At 43.6% G+C, this 21,492-nt stretch overlaps 1 protein-coding gene across 2 annotated transcripts in view; it reads right to left on the bottom strand.

Moving 5' to 3' along the window:
• The window catches only part of RCL1 (RNA terminal phosphate cyclase like 1), a 59,317-nt gene that overhangs the window by 11,622 nt on the left and 26,203 nt on the right, over positions 1-21,492 (bottom strand). For both annotated transcript variants that reach the window (XM_069476460.1, XM_069476461.1), the window contains 5 exons: positions 18,259-18,333; positions 17,198-17,322; positions 8,426-8,551; positions 5,602-5,758; positions 2,049-2,152 (listed from right to left, as the gene is read on the bottom strand). In XM_069476460.1, the coding sequence (XP_069332561.1) occupies positions 2,049-2,152; positions 5,602-5,758; positions 8,426-8,551; positions 17,198-17,322; positions 18,259-18,333 (587 nt within the window). The remainder of the gene's footprint in view (positions 1-2,048; positions 2,153-5,601; positions 5,759-8,425; positions 8,552-17,197; positions 17,323-18,258; positions 18,334-21,492) is intronic.

Genomic DNA, 21,492 nt, shown 5'->3' with positions numbered 1-21,492 from the left:
CCTTTTTGACCCTCAACTGTACTCACAAATACAACATTAACTTTGTCTGCTGGGTCCCACCCTCACCCTTCATCCCTTTGGGCCGCTGGACCCTTCCACTTTGATTAAGGGCAGAAACAGTCCCAAACGGATTCAGCCTTCTGAAAATAAACTCCCTTAACCCTCCGGTGCTAGCTTACCAAAAAGAAGGGAGGCTACCCTTTCCCACTCCCTGGCAGACCCCTTTGTGTGAAGCCCTGGGAGGCAGGTAATCCAGAAAAGAGAATGTCTCTAAGCAGCAACCCCAAGTCTCAAAATACATCATCTTACGATTTGTCCTACTCTTTAAAGCTCCATTCAGAGCAGATCACTTTGTTTTCCCCGGAGATCCAGTAATTTTAGGCAAGGTTTCCACAAGAAAAGACACTGCAATTAATGTTTGGTGAAGGGGTGTATTGAAGAGGACACAGAAACTTTTTTAAATGGTCACATCTTGACCATCTCCAGCAAAGCTGCCAACTTGAAAAGCAGGCCCTGGAGCCAAATTGAAAAAAAATCTCCAAAAGCCAAAAAAAAAAAAAAGCATCAAGGAAAAACAAAAATATATATTCCATTTTTCATATGTTCTGCCAAACCCCATGCCCCAGGACCACACACATTTTGAGACGACACCTCATGCTGTGTGAGTGGTCAGGTCTTCTGCAGGCCTGAAGCGGGGCCTGAGAAAAGAACCGCAACGAGACCAGTTGAAAAGCTGGCCAGGGCCATGGTGGTCACACAGCTGTTGGCTGCTTCTAGCAAATTCTCTATGGGAAGTGAATCTCTGCAGCTAAAGTGCTGTGCTTCCAGCCCTCACCTCCTCTCCAAGCACTAGCTACCAACTCTACTTGAGCACTGTTGACTAGTGATGTTAGCATGTCATTTAGGATTACTCAATTCACAGGTTTCCTGTCCTGTGAAATACTTTACACAAGTTATCAGGAGATAATGTGGTCCTCACCAGTTTCCTGCTTATTGTCTCACTCCATTGTTGACAGAATGTATTCTCCTCCATTTTCCTGGTCCAAAAGAACCTCCCACCACCACCAAAAAAAAAAAAAAAGAAGAAGAAGAAGAAGAAACAGCCTTCAGAAGAATCTCTTTCAAGCTCTTGATTTCCATACTTCGAAGCCATGGCCCAAAGCTGCACTGCTGCATAACAGTCCTCAGCCCTTTCTCAATGTGATGGCACCACCATTCTTCAGTTATCACAGTACTGTACCTTTCAGATATACAGCATCGGTACCATGATAACCGAAAAAGGACAGTTCAGTCTCATACCTACCTGAACATTTCCTCCCACCCAGCTCACCACCCACAGACGGCCACATGATGACCTCTAAGTACATAAGCATATGCATGTGTGTATGTACACACAAACACAACGTCAGTACTCAAATAGGCAGTTTTCAGCAACCTCATTTACTATAGATAGGAAATGCTTTTGCTGTGCTGTTTATATTTCAAGTTTCCTGGTGAGCTGTTCTTTTTGGAGAGCACTTGCTTTTCTATCTTAGCAGTCAACTTCTGCTAACATCCAATGGCCCACTTCTACCATTTCCCTACTCGTCCAGTAGCATTACTGCAAACTCTGCCTTTGTTCTTTCCCAGCCAGCTTGTACCCTATCATCTTGGACAAAAGGACTGCCCATTTTGCCACAGCTAGTGAGACTGCTAGGGAAAAGAGCAATTACAAAAACTAATAACAAAATCCAAGCTACACAGAACCAGTTGTTTACCTCCAAAATGGAAACAACCTAAAGCACAAACAAAAGAAGAACTGCCTAACAGATATCACACAAATGTAGTTACATGGGAATGACAGATGGGAATGAGGAAAGAAAGGAAGGCAAAAGTCCTCGTGTGTAAAAATAAAGATCATGTTAAGAGTGACAACTGCTGGCTCATTTAAGGATCAATATAAGCAGATGTTCATAGTGATTGGCTATGCACACACAACACTTGTGTCATTTTGTGCAATTAGGAAATTAAACTGGACAGAATAATGAGGTTGAAAGAAAGCAACTTACGTGTAGGGAGAGAGTGGTCCTAGCAGGACTTTGGAAACATCCTGCTGTCCAAGGGTCATGAGCAGTAGTGCCAGGCTTTGGTTGGTTGAGTCCACACAGCCACCCTGTAAACAAAAATTAATCATTATACAAAGCAGAAAATGGACAAAAAAAGAGAGCAAGAAAAAAAAAAACAAAACCAGAAATATATGCTCAGAATATCAAGATCCACAGAAGAGCAGGCTGCAAAGTCAGGAAATAATAAAACAGAATATAGATCTTATAAGAGTAATCCTTGTATCGACTAACTTTAGGGATTAAACTAACAGTTCATCAAAGCAACTGTAATAGCTGAGACTATCCAAATGAATAGACATTCAAATCTCCTGAAGTGAATCTAATGAGAAATGAAACTCTCCCCTTATAATTAAAGCAGCAAGAGGACACCATTTTTATTGAATATAAGCCCAAAGAAAAGCATAATCAGTTCTAGGAAATGTATAGGTAATCCCAAAGGTTAAGTAGCTGACACTTATATTTATTTAATCTGTTATACAGTCAATCTGACATGAAATGGCCTTTAGGGTCTTACTATTACACTTATGCAAATACATGCAGAAACTGCTTGCCATGCTGTGTTAACTTCTCTTCTTTATCTCTTCCTGAGTGCCTTAAAACCACAGAACTGGGCCGGGCGCGGTGGATCACGCCTGTAATCCTAGCACTCTGGGAGGCCGAGGCCAGATAGCTCAAGGTCAGGAGTTTGAGACCAGCCTGAGCAAGAGCGAGACCCCATCTCTATTAAAAATAGAAAGAAATTAACCAGACAACTAAAAATATATATAGAAAAAAATTAGCCGGGCATGGTGGCGCATGCCTGTAGTCCCAGCTACTCGGGAGGCTGAGGCAGAAGGATTGCTTAAGCCCAGGAGTTTGAGGTTGCTGTGAGCTAGGCTGATGCCACGGCACTCTAGCCTGGGCAACAGAGTGAGACTGTCTCACAAAAAAACAAAACAAAACAAACAAACAAACAAAAAAACTGCAGAACTGTTACGTTTAGATCTCTCCATTCTTATTACTTATTATTCCCCTCTTCCTTCCTTTTCCTCCAAATTAATAAGCAGGACAGAATTCTCTTTTAAACACTTTCTTCTAAGGTACAATTGCTTTGGTTGCCTTCCTTCTTTCATTCTTGATTTTCTCAACCATTCCAGCTGTTCTGTTTCTATTAGATGCATATGTAACTACTGTTTAAATTTGTGCCTTAAAAATGTCTGTATTTCTGATCATTCTTTCTGGGATAACTTTAAAATGGCTTAAACTTAAATTATACATAGTAAAAGCAGGATGATTTCGAACTCCTACATATTTCGCATAGGTCACGATAAGAAATCGTTTCTGACCACAGCACAGTCCAAGGCTAGACTGAACAGATGGGTGGCCAGTCAGCACTGTTCATGCGGGTGCACTGCCCCTCCTTTCTAATGTGTGTAGGGTAGGGTGTAAATCAATTCTCGGGTGCAGACACTCATTCTCTGGCTGTCAGACTTCATTAGTAGTCTTGATAACAGTGTAAAAAATAAGGGGATTTATCCTACTGCTAGCCTTTATGAAAATGTATTGCTCTTCCTTAAACTACCTAAGTTAATAAAAGACAGGGAACGATATGTACCTCACTTAGCAAATTTTAGGACTACAAGAATTCCTTTTCCATCCAAAAAGGAAAACCTGGCCCATGGAGAATATGAGGATCAACAAAACTAATTCTATGTTACAGATCTTGCTCCCTTTCCTAAGATTGCCTAAAATTAAACTGTTCTCTTTAGTTTCTGCTTCCTGTCACTGTTGTTATTCCACTATTCTCAACTGATTCCTATCATATGCCGGACCAATATTTTCATGCAATAAATATGTTAGGGTACATGTACAGGACATCATGGAGGGAGTGGGGAGTGGGTGCCAAGGTGGGAGTGGGGCTAGCAGGGGTGGGGGTAGTGGAGGTGGAGGTAGCAGGGTAGAGGGAGGAGGCATCACTCAGCCGACACCAGAGGATTTGGGAAGTGGGGGCTTGAGCTAGCCCTGGAGGGATGAGCAAGGTTTGGAGAGGAAGGAAGAGCAGGACAATGGGGAAATAATGACCCAGGGCCAGCAGGGAACAGCCAGGAGGCCAGCCTGAAAGGCACTGCGAGCTGAAGCTCGTACAACAGAGAGAAGATGGGCAGCCAAACTGAGGTGGGGCTTTCCTAAATGGGTCAAGAATTCTGACTTTATCTTAGGAAAGTGGAAAACTAATGAAGGTCTCTGTGCACAGGAATGAAGAGATCAGATCAGTGATTTAGAGAGCGATTCAGACTGAAAAGGCTGTTGGAAGGGATTTGGAAAGAACTGCCCCTCTGGAGATGCAAAGAGCCAGTACGCACAATCCAGGTGTGGGGCAGGGCGGGAAGGCGGGCAGTGGATGGAGCAGTGAAGAGGATGGAAAGAAAAGGGCAGTTCCACAAAGCCCGGGACAGAATCAAGAGAGCTTGGTAATTGACAAGAAAACAGGAGGGGTTAGATAAGAGGCTTAAAACTTTGATAAACACCTTTAAAAGGGACGGATTTTTATTACTTATTCAAATCATGTCATAGCACAGTTCTGAAAAGAATTATTCAGAAAAGAATGAAGTATTTTCATCCTTTTAATAATAAAGATTATAGACACACAAAAGAAATTTTCTTAATGACTAAAACAAAACAAACTTCCTCCAGGCATAATGAAATGGTTTAATGTAGATCTCAACTAAAGAAAAAAATTCAAATAATTCAAGCTGCATGTTTTTCCCGTTGTAGACTGGTAGGCTGTGCTTTCACCCTGGCCCTTATAATCTGCTATTTATAGAGACATGAAACCCACACTGTAGCTGTGCCTCGTAGGCTCCTACTAGACTGTTTTGTAATGTGGTGCTTCCAATTCTCCCAAAGTCTACTAGAAAGGGATGGAAGCACCCCTGGGTCAGTCGGAGGGAGAGCCTGCCAGCCACGACAGGACCAAGAAAAGGAAACCTGCACAAGTCAACAAGGGGCTCAGGGTCACACATATCACATGCACCTTTTTTCCCACCTACAAATGTCTGTACAACAAACTTCGTGAATTAAGTAACTGGCAGGGCAACCTCTTGATCATTTTCCCCTAAATTTTAGTTACTACTCATCTTTCAAAAAATTATTAAATTTATCGTCAAAAATGGAACTGATTTAGCATCAAAAAATCTGAGGCGACCTTGACTGCACAGGGCTTGTGAAAAAACACCTCCTCCTTCAGGAGGATTTCATCTCCTGCCTCCAAGATTTCCCAGCTAAATGGTGAATAGGGAGGACAGAGCCCCTGTTAAAACTTACCTGCCCTGCGAACCCAGTGGGGCCGGATCTCTACTCACTGACTATTTCAACGAATCTGTGAAACTAGTTAATGTTAAATCCTTTGGCTTAAGCCCTTGGAGGAGGAAGAAAGTTGCCAAGGGGCAAGAATGAGAGACAACAAACTACTTCCTGATCAGTCCTCTCCCAGACCCTGCAGAGGCTGGGGACGTACCCTGTAGATTTCCTCAAGCAGCAGCTTGGCACAGTTCCTGCCGAGATCCTCTGGAAGCACTGCTGTTCCCTGGCCCTGGGGGTTGGAGGCCAGTTCAGCACTGAGGAAGGTGCCACTGGTGGTCTCAGCAACCAGTGACAACCCAAAGCCTGGAGACCTGGGGATACAAAGGCAAAGACATTGAGTAGGGTTAATGAAATAGAGTTTATACTCAGCAGCAAATAGAAAAAGACAAACACTTTTTTGATGGCACTGTGTTCTAAGTTCTAAGGCTTCCTTCTGGCTACATTAGCCTTATAGCACTGCTATTAGCTTACACTGCAGACACAGATGACTTAGTGAGGGCTTTAGTGAGGCCACAGAAGGCAAAAATGAGAGAGATGTGAGTTCGAACTGCTTTTCCCATCAGCCCTCCTTTCCCCCATCTCCTACATTGTAAATGCTCATACTGTGAGAGTTTATAACAATCAACAGGATAACATTAACAAGGGCTACCTACCAGTACTGGGCACCTACTTTCTGCCAAGTACTGAGCTAGGGGCTTTGCAAATAGAATTTGTGATACTATAGCTCTGCCGAGTAAATACCACTATCTTCATTTTACAAATAAAGAAATGGAGAAATGAAGCAACCTGCACCAGGTCCACACAGCTGGAAAGTGAGCTTCAAACAGAGAGCTTCCAGATTCCAAAGCCCACCCAAGTTCCCCGCCACAGCACTGACCCAACCCTCAGCTGCACCAACTCAGGAGGTATGAAAGGCCTGGAAACCACCTGACCAAAACTTCCTGAGAAACATCAGGCTTTTTCCTCCATAAGGAAAAATGCCACACAAGTCAGAAAGGGACTGGAAAACATACACCTTTATGTTTTTGTCCCCAAGGGACAGCTCTAAACTTAGACTTCAATTAATATGATCAATGAGCTGGCACCATGTTCTCTCCTATTGTGTTTCTAGCCCCCAACAGCCAGAACCTAACACCCTTCTTGCCCAGGACCATCACTAACGCATTCATTCATGCATCCAACAAACACCCAGGAGAAGCTTCCATGGGACAGGAACCGGGAACATCACGGTAAACACCAGACTTCCTGCCCTCACAAAGACTGGTGACAACCAGTTTGGCCACAAAAGAAAATCAGTCCATAAACAATAAAAACAAGCACCTCTCCACAAAATTTCAAAACCTGACACCTCAAATCTACTTTGCCCAATGCCTTTTAAGTAAAAATGTCATCAAGAAAGGTACAGCAGCCTTCCCAGCAGTTCAATCCACATGCAATCACAACAGAGACCTCCCTCCTTTAACACAGTTCATGGTCATGAAATGCTTCCTATGTGTCCAGCACACTAGCCAAAATATTTGTTTCAGAAAAACTATGTGTAAAATTAATGATGTTTCAAATGTACTATGGGTTCACTGTATGGAAAAATTATATTGGTCAATCCTTAATTTTTTAAAAATAAAATTTAACTGCCTATGCAGTCAGGGATTAATAATGCCTGCCAAGGGAAGGGGGTACAGAGAGTTACCCATCTAATCAAAGGTTCTGGAGCATCATTGACCTTTCCAACCCTCAGCAGGGCCAGCTTTGCACACAAACCCTTTCCCAACCCTAACCTCTGACACCATCACCTTCGTTGCTTTGGACTACGAGCCCCCACTGTACTTCTAAAATCACCTTCATCTCTCCCTTGGGCCTTATGAAGGTCAAAGATCCTGTAAAACACTCTCCCCTCCTTTACTCTTTTCTTCTTTTTGCTGAAGTTAAAAGAAACCGCAGGTGGAACAACTGTAAAAAAAAGGATCAGCTGTGGTACCACATAGGAAAAAGCTGACTTCTTAACCTACAACACTTAACCCTAGACTCTGATAGTCTTATTTTTAGGAGACATAAACTGTAAACTTCAGATTCAAAGTGATGCCATCATTCAAATTAAAGTAGTTCAGCAAAAAACAATAAGAAAGAAAACACACAAATAAGAATATTTGGCAAAATATTCATTGTTAACTATAGCCAGTAGGAATACAAACAGGTGTTCACTATACTGTTCTTTAAATGTGTCTGTACATTTAACATTTTCATAACTAAAAAAAGTGGTTTCAATTGCTTCCATAACTTCCTGGTTTCTAAATACACAAGGAAGGCCTAAAACAAGCATTTTCATTACATAGATCATCCCTTTTTTTCTATTTTGGTTTTATTTCTTTTATTTTCCTTATTTAAATTTTTTCCTAATTTGTAAAATTTTTATTTTAGTTTTTAGTTTTTTTATTTTTTAGCAAAGCAAAGGTTTTAACTATGCCAAATTCAAATCTGCAATAATGACTTTCTCTGAATCTAGGTGTGTTGTTTCCATGGACGGAGAGAGATGCTGACATTCACTTAGGTAACAAAGGATTTTAACCCTATACTGTTAATTACTCAGGGTGGAAGAACTTGTTTAATTTTTTTTGGAACACAGTGTAGATGGGATTTCTTTTTCTTTTTCTTTTCTCTTTTGCACCTCTGGATCTCAGGCAAATATGCAGATGGGGTTTAAAGCTTGAAACACTATTTATTAATAGATAGGTTTTAATTCCCAAAAGCTAGGAACTAAACCCTCAGCTCCCAGCACTAGTCACTGTGATGCTTTCTGTGCAATAGGCACTCAAGAAATGCCAGATGCTGACAACAGGAGTAAGTCAGAAGAAAATTAATTCTGAAATTGTTCTTCCTTTGGCTGCTCAACCTCAGAGCTGGCAGTTTTGACTTCAACTAGAACAGGCATCTGAAAAAGGCTAGGGTAGCTGCAGAAGTAGACTCCAAAAATGCAGACTTACTTCCCAGAGTTGACGCCCTTCATGTGGTCTGTGTAAATATAGATATCGGGTATGAACTTGTTCAGGATGCTCCTTGCAGAATCCACAATCCGGTTCGCCATCTGAGGTGACACGCGCACAGAGTACCTACAAACTAGAGTTAAGGATGTCATTCTGCTTGGACTCCAGGACAGGGACAAGTCAGTTATAAAGCAGGCAAACATTTGTGAAACTGTAGTAACAAACTGGGACTTCCAATTGTATTAATTACTGAACTTTATAGTACCGTAATGAAATTGTTTTCATTATAATTATATTAGGCTTACATGGTCATGGTGAAAAAAATCCAAATGATACAGAAAGCAGAAAGTATAAAGTAAGAGTTCCTCAACCCTGGCCCTGACTTCCTGCCCACACCACCCACCCTTAGAACCTAAGCCCAGAAAAGACACCCCACTGGGGCTAAACTGGGATAGTCCCAATCTGCCCCCTGGTATGCTGACAAAGAAAGCAAAAAAATGTTTCATGAAAGAACAGGGTGGCTGCTATTTATGAAGAACTAAACAGGTATTCCTAATTTATAGAGCCTGTTTTCTATTATTTAAGAATTAATTACTCCATTTGTGGATGAAATAGCCTCCTTACACCTGCTTCCTTATGGTCAAAATGCCAATAATTAGCACTCCTACAACAGGGCACCCCAGAAAAGAAAAGAGGAAGACACTACTAACTCAAGTGAAAGGGCTGGAGCTTGAGGAAACAGAAACTATTACCTAAAATTAGACTTTATAACAGAGGCTGGCTCTCCCCATCCCCACATGTCAAAGAAAAAATAAGTATGTACCGTGTACTTTCAATGTGCAATGTATGGTCAAGAGCTGGTTGTACACGTGGCACTAAAAAAATGGAGCAATAACCCTGAGACAAACCCCACATGGCAAGTCCAACAGGCAAAACAAGGTATGTGATCTGCACCTTTCAGCCCAACTGTTCAAGAATTACTGTCGGCCGGGTAAGGTGGCTCACGCCTATAATCCTAGCACTCTGGGAGGCCGAGGCAGGTGGATCGCTCGAGGTCAGGAGTTCGAGACCAGCCTGAGCAAGAGAGAAACTCCGTCTCTACTAAAAAATAGAAAGAAATTATCTGGCCAACTAAAAATATATATAGAAAAAAATTAGCTTGGCATGGTGGCGCATGCCTGTAGTCCCAGCTACTCGGGAGGCTGAGGCAGTAGGATCACTTAAGCCCAGGAGTTTGATGTTGCTGTGAGCTAGGCTGATGCCACGGCACTCACTCTAGCCCGGGCAACAAAGCGAGACTCTGTCTCAAAAAAAAAAAAAAAAAAAAAAGAATTACTGTCAATGTAAATTTAATTTTCATTTGAGCTGTAGAAACAAAATGCTCAGAGACCATGAAAGGAACCTGACCTGGTGTCTAGCTCCCTTTTGAACCTGTCCTGCACACTCCACTAAAAGATCAATCTTATGCTGATGAGAGTCTTCCGGTGACTTGTGACCCTCCAGACCCCGCTGTCGGAGCCCCCACCCTGGCTCAGTGTGTCCATCCCCAACTCAGCCCTATCAACCCCCCCACCCATCCAAATTGTCCGAACTCTTCAACCTGAGCTGCCCTCCCCCTTTCTTCCAGCCTCAAGTTCCCTCTGTCTCCTGAAAACCTCTAGTCAGCACCCAGCTGTGGTCTCCACTTGAACTTACCATACACCTCTCTTCACAGACACACATTTTGTTCTTACTCTTCAGCGAGACCACACGCTCCATACGGGCAAGGGCTTTACTTCTGTATCCCTCATAAGTCTCTAATACACTACTTTTGTACTCAGAAATGCTCAATAAATATTTGACTTGAATTAAAGGACAAACCTGAAATGAGGAAAGAGCAAAGAGGGATTTTTCAATACACACACAGAGCCCAGTTACATCACCACCTCTTTGGTCCAGAACGTACTTTTGACCACAGACAGCACAGACAAACAGTCGCACACCTCATACCCTTTGGACTGAGCTGGTGCTATCCTTCCGAGGCTGCCCACTCTCCCCAGCACAGCACAGATGTCACTATCCTAACATATGATCCCACAGCATTCATGGCTCCCACATACATTATCCCCTTATTCTGTGCTCACAGCAACCCTGTGGCAAGGGCCATGATTCTTAGTTCTAGGGCTCACACTAAGGACAACTAAGACACAAAACTAAGATACTTGCTCAAAATTAAACAGATCTGACTCCCAAAAAACACCATCTTCCTCTCACCCCTCCAGAGACATGGAAACCGGGAGGGTAACAGGACCAATGGAAGCCTATACTAGAATTCAGGCAGTGAAATGGAGCAGGCAAAGGAGCTTTAAAGCAGACACACCGAGTTACTTAGAGCCATCTCATCTGGCTTGGCATGGAGGCCCTACTGAAGGATGGCCAAGAACCTGGGTTCTAGAATCAGACTGTGTTCAAGCCCCAGCTCCAACAAACTGCATCATTCTGGATCAAGTGTGCTAACTGCTCTATGCCTCCACTTCCTCATCAGTAAAAGAAGAATAATCATAATACTCTCCTCACCAGGTTTGGAGGCACAAATGAAATAAAATGTTAATTAAAGTGCTTAGTGCCACGTGTGCGGTAGGAGCCCAGCAAATGCCAGCTACTGCTTTTCTTATTGTCAGTCCAAGATTCCAACCCCAAAGCAGAAGTTCCTATCCTTTCAAGAATCAGAGAACCCTCTGAGAATATGATGAAAGCTATGGACCCACTCCTGAGAAATATATGTGTACTCACAATTTTGCAGAAAATTTCAGAGCTTTGTGAACCTCCTAAAGCCCGTTGATGCATACCACATTAAGAACCAATACCCAAGAGACAAGTTCATAGCTACAGTCCATATGGACTCCCACCACCCTTCATCCACACTAGTGTTCCAGGTAAAAGAGGGCTAACAGGGTGTGTGTGTGTGTGTGTGTGTGTGTGTGTGTGTGTAGTGGTGGTGAATGAGTGAGTGAGAGAGAGAGAGAGACTGATTGATTCTCAAAGTACCTTCCCTATAGTCAAGAAAAGGAAACCAGATCATCCCACAAACTCCAACTCACCTCCTCGTCTGCCTTTACCCCAGCTTCTTCACTTAACTCTATGTACCAAGTCATAAGCTACTGGGACAGCACCACAAAACTAAAACAGAGTGCTCCCTTCTCTGTCGCCCCACATTAGGCAGGAGAGAGAATCAGCATGGGTGGCATTGAATAAAAGGTAACTACTGTCTAGTCCCAGCTGCTGGCAGGAACCCACACCAGCTCCCTCCCAGGCCCTGGCCAGTAGGTCATCGTGTAGAATGCAAAAGGGAAAAGATGTGCTTTGGGGAGTAACTCAGTTAAAACCACAAATGCACACAGGAGAGGGGAGCTAGTTCTCCCAACCTGAGCCCTCCTAGGGGGAATACAACCTCCAACCTCAATTCAACAGTCAACCAGCCTTGCCTATAAAAAAACCACAAACCAACTAAACCTTTTTCCAAAGGCAGCACTTTTTTCCCAGGTCTCAAAACTGGCAAAGAAGGTGATCTCCATTCAAACCCACAATCCTTTGAGGTGTTTGTTAAATGGGCATCTCTGCAGACCAGTGGCTGGAATGTTCGGTTTACAGACGGGGATCTGAGCAAGGACGCTGTCAACTTTCCAGGGGAGTTAGGAGGAAGCCTCTGTAAGTCAGAGATACACTGTGGATGATTTAGGTGTCCTGTCCCCAGCCTCAAGGAAGGCAGGGACTTGGGACCTCACAAGTGTCTTCCTGGCTCAGGTTCTATTCAGGGAAGGTTCAAAAAACATAAGCCAAGGAAGAACAAAGTTACACCCACAGTGCCTGGACACCACAGCTCTTTTTGCCAGCATCCTCATCAAAGCATTTGCACATACAGACAGAGAGTACTGGGGGGACCCAATTTTAACAGTCTCCATGAAATCCATGTTGTTATGACAAGATTGTGGCAAAACAGAGCACAATGCTGGAAATCACATTTTCATATTACAGAGACTGGATTCTAAGATGAGTTCACTGCTGCAAAACAGCATTAAGGAAACATATTTCAAATGAGGGAAAAAAACCTGAAATAGTCCTGTTAAGTATGTAGGATTTCGTGTACAAGGTCATTAACTATAGTATTTTTATAGAAAACAACTCAATGGCCATTAACAGGGTTTGATTTGGAGTTCTTTATATGATGGAATACAATGTGCTATTAAGAATGAGATCGAGCTATACATAACTCATGCTGATCAGATAGAAGAGAGATATTTGGTTTGTCTAAAACCAAATTTTTAGATATTTTTCTAAAAAAAAAAAAACACTTTTGGTCACATTGCATTTCCATCTCTTTTAAGCTTCTCATTAACCTTGTTCCAACTTCAGAACTAGAGAATATTAGAGTTGAACATCACCTTAGCAAGTGACGGGGTCGATTTAACTATCCATCAAGCTGAGGGCTCCCAGGATGGGAACCATTTCTCTTCCTGTCCACTCTCTCCTGATACATACACGGCTTGGCCCTTAAGTGGGTCCCAGGACAGCCAAGCAGAGAACAGATCATAATCCAGGCAAGCTTTATTCATACTCCTCTGCTCTTATAATCCCTACAAAGAACTTCAAGCAGCACCCCAAGTTTGATCCTTTATCTCAACTACTACTCTGGCTGTGCAGCCCACCCTGTTCCACGTCCCTCATCACTTACTGTTCAAGCTAATCAAGGCTTCTGAAAAGTCAGTCCACACTACGCCTCTTTTCCTGCAAGTAAGACCATCCCAAACCTCCTGAGAAATACAAAAGTGACCTCAAGCATCCACTCTTTCACACCAAGAAGCAGGCATCCTGGTCCACCTCCCTTGACATACTCTCAGCAGGAGAGTCACCATCCAGCTCCCTAGCCTCCAGCACCTCTCCCCACCTGGATCATGTCAGCACCTAAGGTTTTAACCACTTTTAACAACTGAAAGCCCAAAACAGAATTTCCTAAACACAATCTCTTGTCCTACACAGGACAAATATCTATTAGGTTAGTGAGTATGAAATGTCCGATTTCCTTAAGTACTAAGTTTGACAACTGATATCTCTGACATTTCAGTTTGACACTTCTTGTTTTGTTTTTATTGTGAAGGTATATCCTTACTCTTTCAAAGGCACATTTTGGCTTGTGATTATCTTTCTTATTTTTTTAGAGCAATTTTTGTAAAACCATGGATAAGTCAAAAATTTGTGTTATTTTTGAATGTGGGTTCTGTCATGGAACCAATGCAGCGCAGACAGCTCAAAAATATCTACAGGGTTTGGGAAGGACCTGGCTAATGAATGCACAGTATGTGGATGGTTGGAGAAGTTCCGTTTTGGTAATTTTAATCTTGAAAATGAGCCACATGGACAATCTGAGACCAAGGTGGATGATGATGAACTGAAAGCTGTAGTGGAAGCAAATCCATCTCAACCTACGTGTGAAATATCAGCAAGTTCTGACATTACTATTTCAAGAACATTGGACCATTTGAAACAAATTGGCGAGGTAAAGAAGCTGGATAGATGGGGTTTCACGTGAATTAAATGAGCATCAGAAAAGAAATTGTCTCAAAGCTTGCCTTTCTTTGCTGTCAAGGCATAAAGGCGAACCATTTCTATACCATATTGTTATATGTGATGAAAATGGGATTCTTTTTGACAATTTCAAGTGTTTAGCACAATGGCTAGATAAAGATGAAGTGCCAAAACACAGTCCAAAACCAAATATTCATCAAAAAAAGCTAATGGTGTCTGTTTGGTGGTCCAGTGCTGGTATTATCCACTACAGCTTCATGAAATCTGGTCAGTCCTTTACAGCGGATGGCTACTTCAACCAATTGGACGAAACGATGAGGATGCTTGCAATTAAGCAGCAAAAATTGGTCGATAGAGACAGGCTAATCCTCTTGCAAGACAAGGAACACTGAATCACATATCACCCAAACAATGCTGCCCACACTACAGAAGCTGGACCTGGAAACTGTTTGTCATCCACCGGATTCACCAGACCTTGCACCAACTGACTACCCCTTCTTACAGGCTTTGGACCACTTCTTGCAAGGAAAAATATTCAATTCTCAACAAGCTGTGGAAAAAGCCTTTTGCAATTTCATCATCACTTGCTCTCCGGGCTTCTTCGCTGCTGGCACAAACAAGCTACCATTAAGATGGCAAAACTGTGTCAATAGTTTAGATACATACTCTGATTAATTGTAGCTCTTGTTTGAGATATAAAAAACCACACTTTTGATTCAAAATCAGACGTTTCATATGTAATGATCTAATACTTCCACTAGACCTGATCTTTAAACCCATTAAGGTTTCCAATCCCTTGACCTCCTACTTTCACCAGGCTGGTGAGCCCTTGCTATGTTACTTGGTGAGGTCTGTGCTAGCAATCACTTCAGTGACACTTGCCAGTACCCCAACGCCCTCCACCCCATCCTCCTTTAGGACTCACCCATCCTACCAACCCACCACCATTGCTGGATGAAAATGGCCCTCCTGCCTTCTTGGTTTCTCCCTTTGGGCTGCCAACTGCTGCTGGACATAACGACATAGTCATGCAGCTGGCAATGATAACATCCTAACTTCAGCTGAGCACTTACTGGTATTCCACAAGTCTTCTTTTTTTAGAGACAAGGTCTCACTGACCCAGGCTGGAGTGCAGTGGCACAATCACAGCTCACTGTAGCCTCAAGCTCATGGGGTCAAGGGATCCTCCTAAGTAGCTGGGACTACAGGTACACACCACTACACCTGGCTAATTTTCCTTATTTTTTTTAGAGACAGGGTCTCACTATATTGCCCAAGCTGGTTTTAAGCTCCTGGCCTCAAACAATCCTCCTGCCTCTACCTCTTCACCTCCTGAGTTGCTGGAATTATAGGCCCAAGCCACCACGCCAGCGTCCCACGATGATGGCACATCTTTACCATCCTTGTCATATTCCCTTATCCTACCCCTGCCCATCCCTTGTCCTCAACCCTGTCCTAACCCAGTAAAAACTGAAAACTCATCCCAACCCCCTCCCACTCACCTCCAAACAGCTCTACTTGGAGCCATCCTTACCACATGCCTGTGGACTTGAATCTATCCCTCCCAAGTAAGAATAAAAAGAACCGCAGCCACCGTTTACCAAATGCTCACTCACACACCAGTGCCTCCTACTATAGACTACACCTCACCTCATGTAACATTCTCTACACCCCACACCGCAGGTGTAACAGGCCCAGTGAAACATGAGGCAACAGTGCTTGGGGCCAAAACGCCCCCATCAGGAAACGGCAGAGCCAGCATCACAATCCACGTCTATCTGGCTCCAGCACCTGGGCTTTCAATCACCGTGTTACCTTGCTCCACCAGTATCCCTCCCTCCCTCCTACTTAAGTCTACTTTACCACCCTACAGAAACACTCAAATCATTACCAACTTGTTTTCACAAGGGAGGGAGTCTTCCCCACTCTCTCTTCATCAAGTCAGCATCTCATCATTCTTGCTCCCTGTCTTTCCTGTCAAGATTCTGGAAAGAGTGGCTCCCACGTGTCACCATTTCCCTCTCCTTCACGCCACAACCCTGAACTGGTCACCTGGGCTTGGTCTCCACCACCCTCTGGAGAGAGCTCTTCCTGAGGGCATGAGTGGCGGCCTGCTGCTGAGCCCTCAGCTTTCTCCCAGCCGGATGCTCACTCCTCAGGCCCTTTAAGGTGCTGGCGTGGGAAGCTGTGTTTTCTTGTTCTCATCCCAACTCTCTGACTTTCCTCCTAACTTTGCTCTTGCTTTCAGGTTTTGGTGGCCTCTCAGGCTTCTACCTCCTCTCTTTGCACTCTACGTGGTAGCTGATTCCTTCACCTCTTCACTGGCTCCTGCCTGTCTTCATGCCCCATCTCCGACCATCAAATGTCACCAACCTACCTGAATTCTGGCCACATGGCATTACTGGTCACTCCCCAGAGCCACTGTGCACTGTCACTCTGTGTAGGCCCGTGTTTCTGCCTGAAGCACCCCTCCTTTCTTATTCCATTTTGCAAGCCTCACAAGCCTCTATTCTTCATGGCTCCTTTCTATAGGAAAAAGCAGGGCTAAAGGCCTGGGCTCCAGAGTTAGACAGACAGGATTCAAATCCAAGCTCTGCCATCATTAGCAGTTAAGCGTCTCATGCCTCGGTTTCCCCATTTGTAAAATAAGATGTAAGTGAACTCAGAGAATCATTCTGAGGCTTAAAAATAAGGTATGTAAAGTGATTATTGAAGTACATGCAGAGAAAGCACTTAATAGAAATTGTTCATTATTATTATTCCAGCCCTCCTACGTCCTCCAGACAAAACAGGCCACTCTCTATTCTTGGCCCTCCCAATCCATTGCATCATTATGCAAGTGATATCAGAACTATTTGCATATTTTTTTCCTTCACTGGATGATGGACTCTTCTGAGGCAGGGACTGCAGTGCATTTGTGGCCCCCGAATCAAAGCCCTCAAGAAGGTATCGCATACACGGGAGCCACTGCTTAAGTATTAACTTAAAAAAAAAAACTCAATCAATGACTCAATCAATCTAGTCATAGTGAGGCAGATAATGAAACATCATATCTTAACCAACAATTACAATTTCACTGTTAAGGCTTTTCCAAGACTGTATTAATAGATTAAAATGTAAATAACCTTGGGAAGAAGTAAAGCAGCCAGTCATTCTTATCTTAGTAAGGCAAGAAAAAAATAAGAAACCTAAACCAAACACAAAGGATACGCCATTCCTCTGATACGTTTGATTTTTCCTGGATCTGTGAGCTGAATGGGCTTCAGGACCTTCCGTACAGGACACGAGAAAACCACTTCGCCGCCTCCTCCAGGAGGCATTCCCCGTCGCACAATCTGCACATGGGTGAGAAAGATGAGGCCAGAACTCAGCAAACTGGTGGATTACCCTGACACCCAACCCAGGGAGGCTTACACCAACAGGCTCTTCCCGACAAGGCAGAAGTTCGTTCAGATTCAACTTGTCGATCCCTTCAAGACCAACAGCACCTTCTGTTGGCTCCAAGAGGGCACCTGCTCAGCAGCACGTCCAAGTCAAAGTCAGAGCAGATCACCCAAGTGACTCTGCCTCTCATCTGAGTAACCTATGACCCTGAGCAGACCACTTCACCACCAGGGCCTGTTTCTTAGTCTTTAAAATGATAAACTGGCCTCGTTCATCAGCTGATCCCATTTCTTGGCCATCAGGAACCCCTTTTTCTCCTCCCATGCAACTGATCTATCAAAACTCCACATTATTAAATAAAAATAAAGTCATTTCCCCTGTTTAAAAACATCAATTTAAAAGGCACAGATGCTACACCACACTAGATTGATATAATTCCTTTCAATAACAAACACATGCTTAAATTACTTCTACTAGGTTTCGGAAATACAGAAAATTCTCAAGTGCATCCTGGTTAGGAGCCCCTAAACACAAATTATATCTAGGATCATTTAGATCAGAGAGGTAATATGCCCAAATCCTACCTCCACTACTAATCAGCTGAGTGACACCAACAGAGTTATAGTGAGGAGAAAAGGAGTTAATATACGTGAAATGCTTACAACAACCCCTATCACAAAGTAAGTACAACATAATTGTTAGCTACTATTGTCAGTACTAAAGAGTCCCTTTCAGTTCAGAGTCTGTAGCATTTGGTTCATGAGCCCTGTGGGTCTTCTAAAAAATGGTGACTTTAAATTTGACACACATACACTGACTCACACAGCTCTTCCAATGAGTCGACAACAGAAAGTTCTACAGATAGTCAATAGTTCGTATGTTCTTACCTTTAGCTCAAATGCTTCACCATCAATCCCAAACTGTTTCAACAGAGGGAGTGCTGTTGCCTTAAGAACATCAACCTATGAAATTGTTTCAGGAAAAAAAAAAAGTTGAATTAAACCTTGGGCAGACAGAAAGAAGAAAGAGTCCAAGAAGCGTGCAAGGTTTAGCAACCAAGTAGATAATGCAGTATGATAAATAGAAAGGATTCTGGCTTATCATTAAAGACATGGGCTGGCTCTGCCCCTGAGTAAAACTGCGATTTTACAAGCCCCTGGGATTTTCTGAGCCCACTTTCCTTGCTTATGACGGGAAGACCTTTCACCTACCTTATAGTCACCGTGAGCATCAGATGCAACATGCAAAAAGCATAGATAAACTGTTGGGCTCATACATAAAATAGACTGAGACCCCTTGCTCATTCTTATAGGTATAATACTTCTATTATTCTATTTCTAATATTTCTATAATATTTCTTCTATTTTTACTACAGAAGAAAATATCAGCCTTATTCATTAATCTTTTCCCAATATAGTTGCTTAATATTTAGAACTGGTAGCTCTCCAGGTCAAAGCAAACCAAATGAACTATTCAACAGCTAACCTAAGAATCTTAATAATGTGCACCACATAAGCAGGTAAAGGGAGAGGAGATGGAGGGGAATGAAAGCCTCACACTTCATGATGCAGCACAAACCCCCAACTACAATTGCAACATCCACCCTAATGTCAAGACTTTGCTACATGTTACTGTGATCTCTTACCCACTCAGAGCTCCTAGCAAGTCCCGCTTCTTTCTCATTCATTTGCGGATTCCTCATAGAATAAAAAGATGACATTCAAATCATGTATTTTATATCTAACAAGTAACAAATGTTGCCTGACGTGCAACATGGGAAAGAAAACTAGTCCCTTACTTGCTCCCAATGGAGAGGAGCAGAGAGGGCGCCCAGCACAGAGAGTGTAGGGAGAGCCCTAGTCCTGCTCTGGACTCTGTTTCTAATTAGCTGCGTGGCCTCAGACAACAAAATCACAACTATCTGAATTTCCTTATCTCTAAGGTAAGGGGCTCAAGCCTGGCTGTCTCTGAAGTTACCACCAACTCCAAAAGAGTTGGAGAGGCCCCAAAGAAGCACTGTAATATCAGAAAATTACCGCTGGGTGCGGTGGCTCATGCCTGTAATCCTAGCACTCTGGGAGGCCGAGGCAGGAGGCTCGCTTGAGGTAAGGAGTTTGAGACCAGCCTGAGTAAGAGCAAGACCCTAAATCTACTAAAAATAGAAAAAATTAGCCGGGCATGGTGGCATGCACTAGTAGTCCCAGCTACTTGGGAGACTGAAGCAGGAGGATGGCCTTCAGCCCAGGAGTTTGAGGTTGCTGTGAGCTAGGCTGATGCCATCACACTCAGCCCAGGTGACAGAGCAAGACTCTGTTCAGAAAAAAAAAGAAAATTACCAGAGGTAGAAATGACCTGTGAGGCCCAGCAACATGTTCTAAATGGATGAGGTGGGGCAGGGGCAGTGACTAGGAAAACCCATTAAAGATTAGCTAATTTCAATTAAATATTAATGCTAACACACCTAAAAACTTAATTGCCAGAACAGGAAGAATTCAGTCTAGGCTAAATTAAGGTCAGCTGGAGAGAAGGCCAAGCCAGATTCTGAAAAAGTGGGGGATGCAACGATGCAGGTTACTGTGGAATTAGGCAGCCACCAGCTCTCCTGGGAAAAGAAGAGAAAACAGTGTCCCTATTGGCTTGTCCTTTCTACACTGATTCACAAAGGATGAAGCCAAATTTACTCAAAGGGTCAGCCAGAAGCCCAAGTGTAATTCCAGGTGTAACTCCTACTCACTCTCCAGCCGACTCGGAGGGCAGCAACGCAGGGCAATGGGACAAGGGCTGGAAAGGCACAGGCCCTGAGACCCGCTGTGCCTCTCACTGGCTGTTGAGGCCCTGGACGCTCCCCTGTCTCCAGGCCTCCGCTTCCTCCTATAGAAGATGAAGGCTGGGCTGGACACCCTGTATGGTCTTCTCCGGCTCTGCACACTCTAGTTTCAGCAGAGTGAGGGTGGCCTGCAAGTTCTGCTTAAGGGACACTGAGTGGTCACTCTGTGGTCAGGGAGAAAAGGCAAAGATCTGACCCAAGTGGCACCTCAGGGCAAAGGCATTACGCTTACAGTGCAGCCAATCAAGCAACAGGCAGAAATGAGACGATCCACGCCAATCCATGCCAACAGAAGAGGAGTAGAAACCTGCTCTCCAGTTACCTTATCTGAAACAGTCACAGGAACACTCACCTCACTGGGTTGGTAGAGGAATTAAATAAATATGGATATACACATATACACACATGTACACTTTGAACAATGCCCAGCGTGTGGTAGGCATTATTCTACTTCTTTTCCCTTTCTAGGAGAGAACTGAAAAGGAATGGAATCTTCACCCACCATTGAACCAGCTTCTTGGCACCAATAAATATTTACTGGGGGCTCTGGTGCCATATCACTGAGATTCAGAGGAGACCTCCTGGAATTTTCCTTCTTTTCTTCAAAATTTCTCCCCATTTCCTATCCTTTTGCCTCTAAGGAAAAAATGTCCCTACCCCTTTCTAAGGCTCATCCATCCCATCACTTCTGCTTTCGATCCCAGCTGGACTTCTGCAAGGGCCCTCAGATCTTTATTTTAATTCGTTCCTTTTCATTACAGCTTCTCCTCAGCCTACAAGCAAGTGCAATTTTCTGGCCCAGCCTAAAAAAAAAATCCATACCTCAGCCCCTAACCTTGTGGAAGAACCTCCTAACTTTCCACAGCTCTAGTTCCTACTCATTCCTGAGACTGGTCTATGTCCTTACGTTCCAGTGACCCTGCTCTCTCAAAGGTCAATAAAACTGCTCACTGCCCAATCCCGACCCAACCCCTGCAAAGAGTTCGTCCTTGGCTTCTTAGGAATTTGCCTCCTGCTTGGCTTCTCAGAAGACTTCTAGCCCCACAGTCACTCTGTCACTAGGTCCTTTTCCCCCCCCCACTCACACTTTAAACGCTCATTTCCCCTTCTTCCATTCTCAGCCCCTTGGACCATGGGGCAAAAACTCTAATGTCCACAGAGGCCAAATTTAAATGCATGATAAAGTCCACTGCAACCTGTGTCCAGCTGGAAAGCTCATGCCTTACCCAAAGACAGCAGCTGCCACTCAGCTCCCACTGATGGCTGTCATGAAGGAACAGCCACTCAGTGCTGT

This window comes from Eulemur rufifrons, chromosome 7 (assembly GCF_041146395.1).
Source record: "Eulemur rufifrons isolate Redbay chromosome 7, OSU_ERuf_1, whole genome shotgun sequence".
NCBI classification, from domain to species: Eukaryota; Metazoa; Chordata; class Mammalia; order Primates; family Lemuridae; genus Eulemur; species Eulemur rufifrons.
This window is presented reverse-complemented; position numbering and strand designations above follow the sequence as displayed.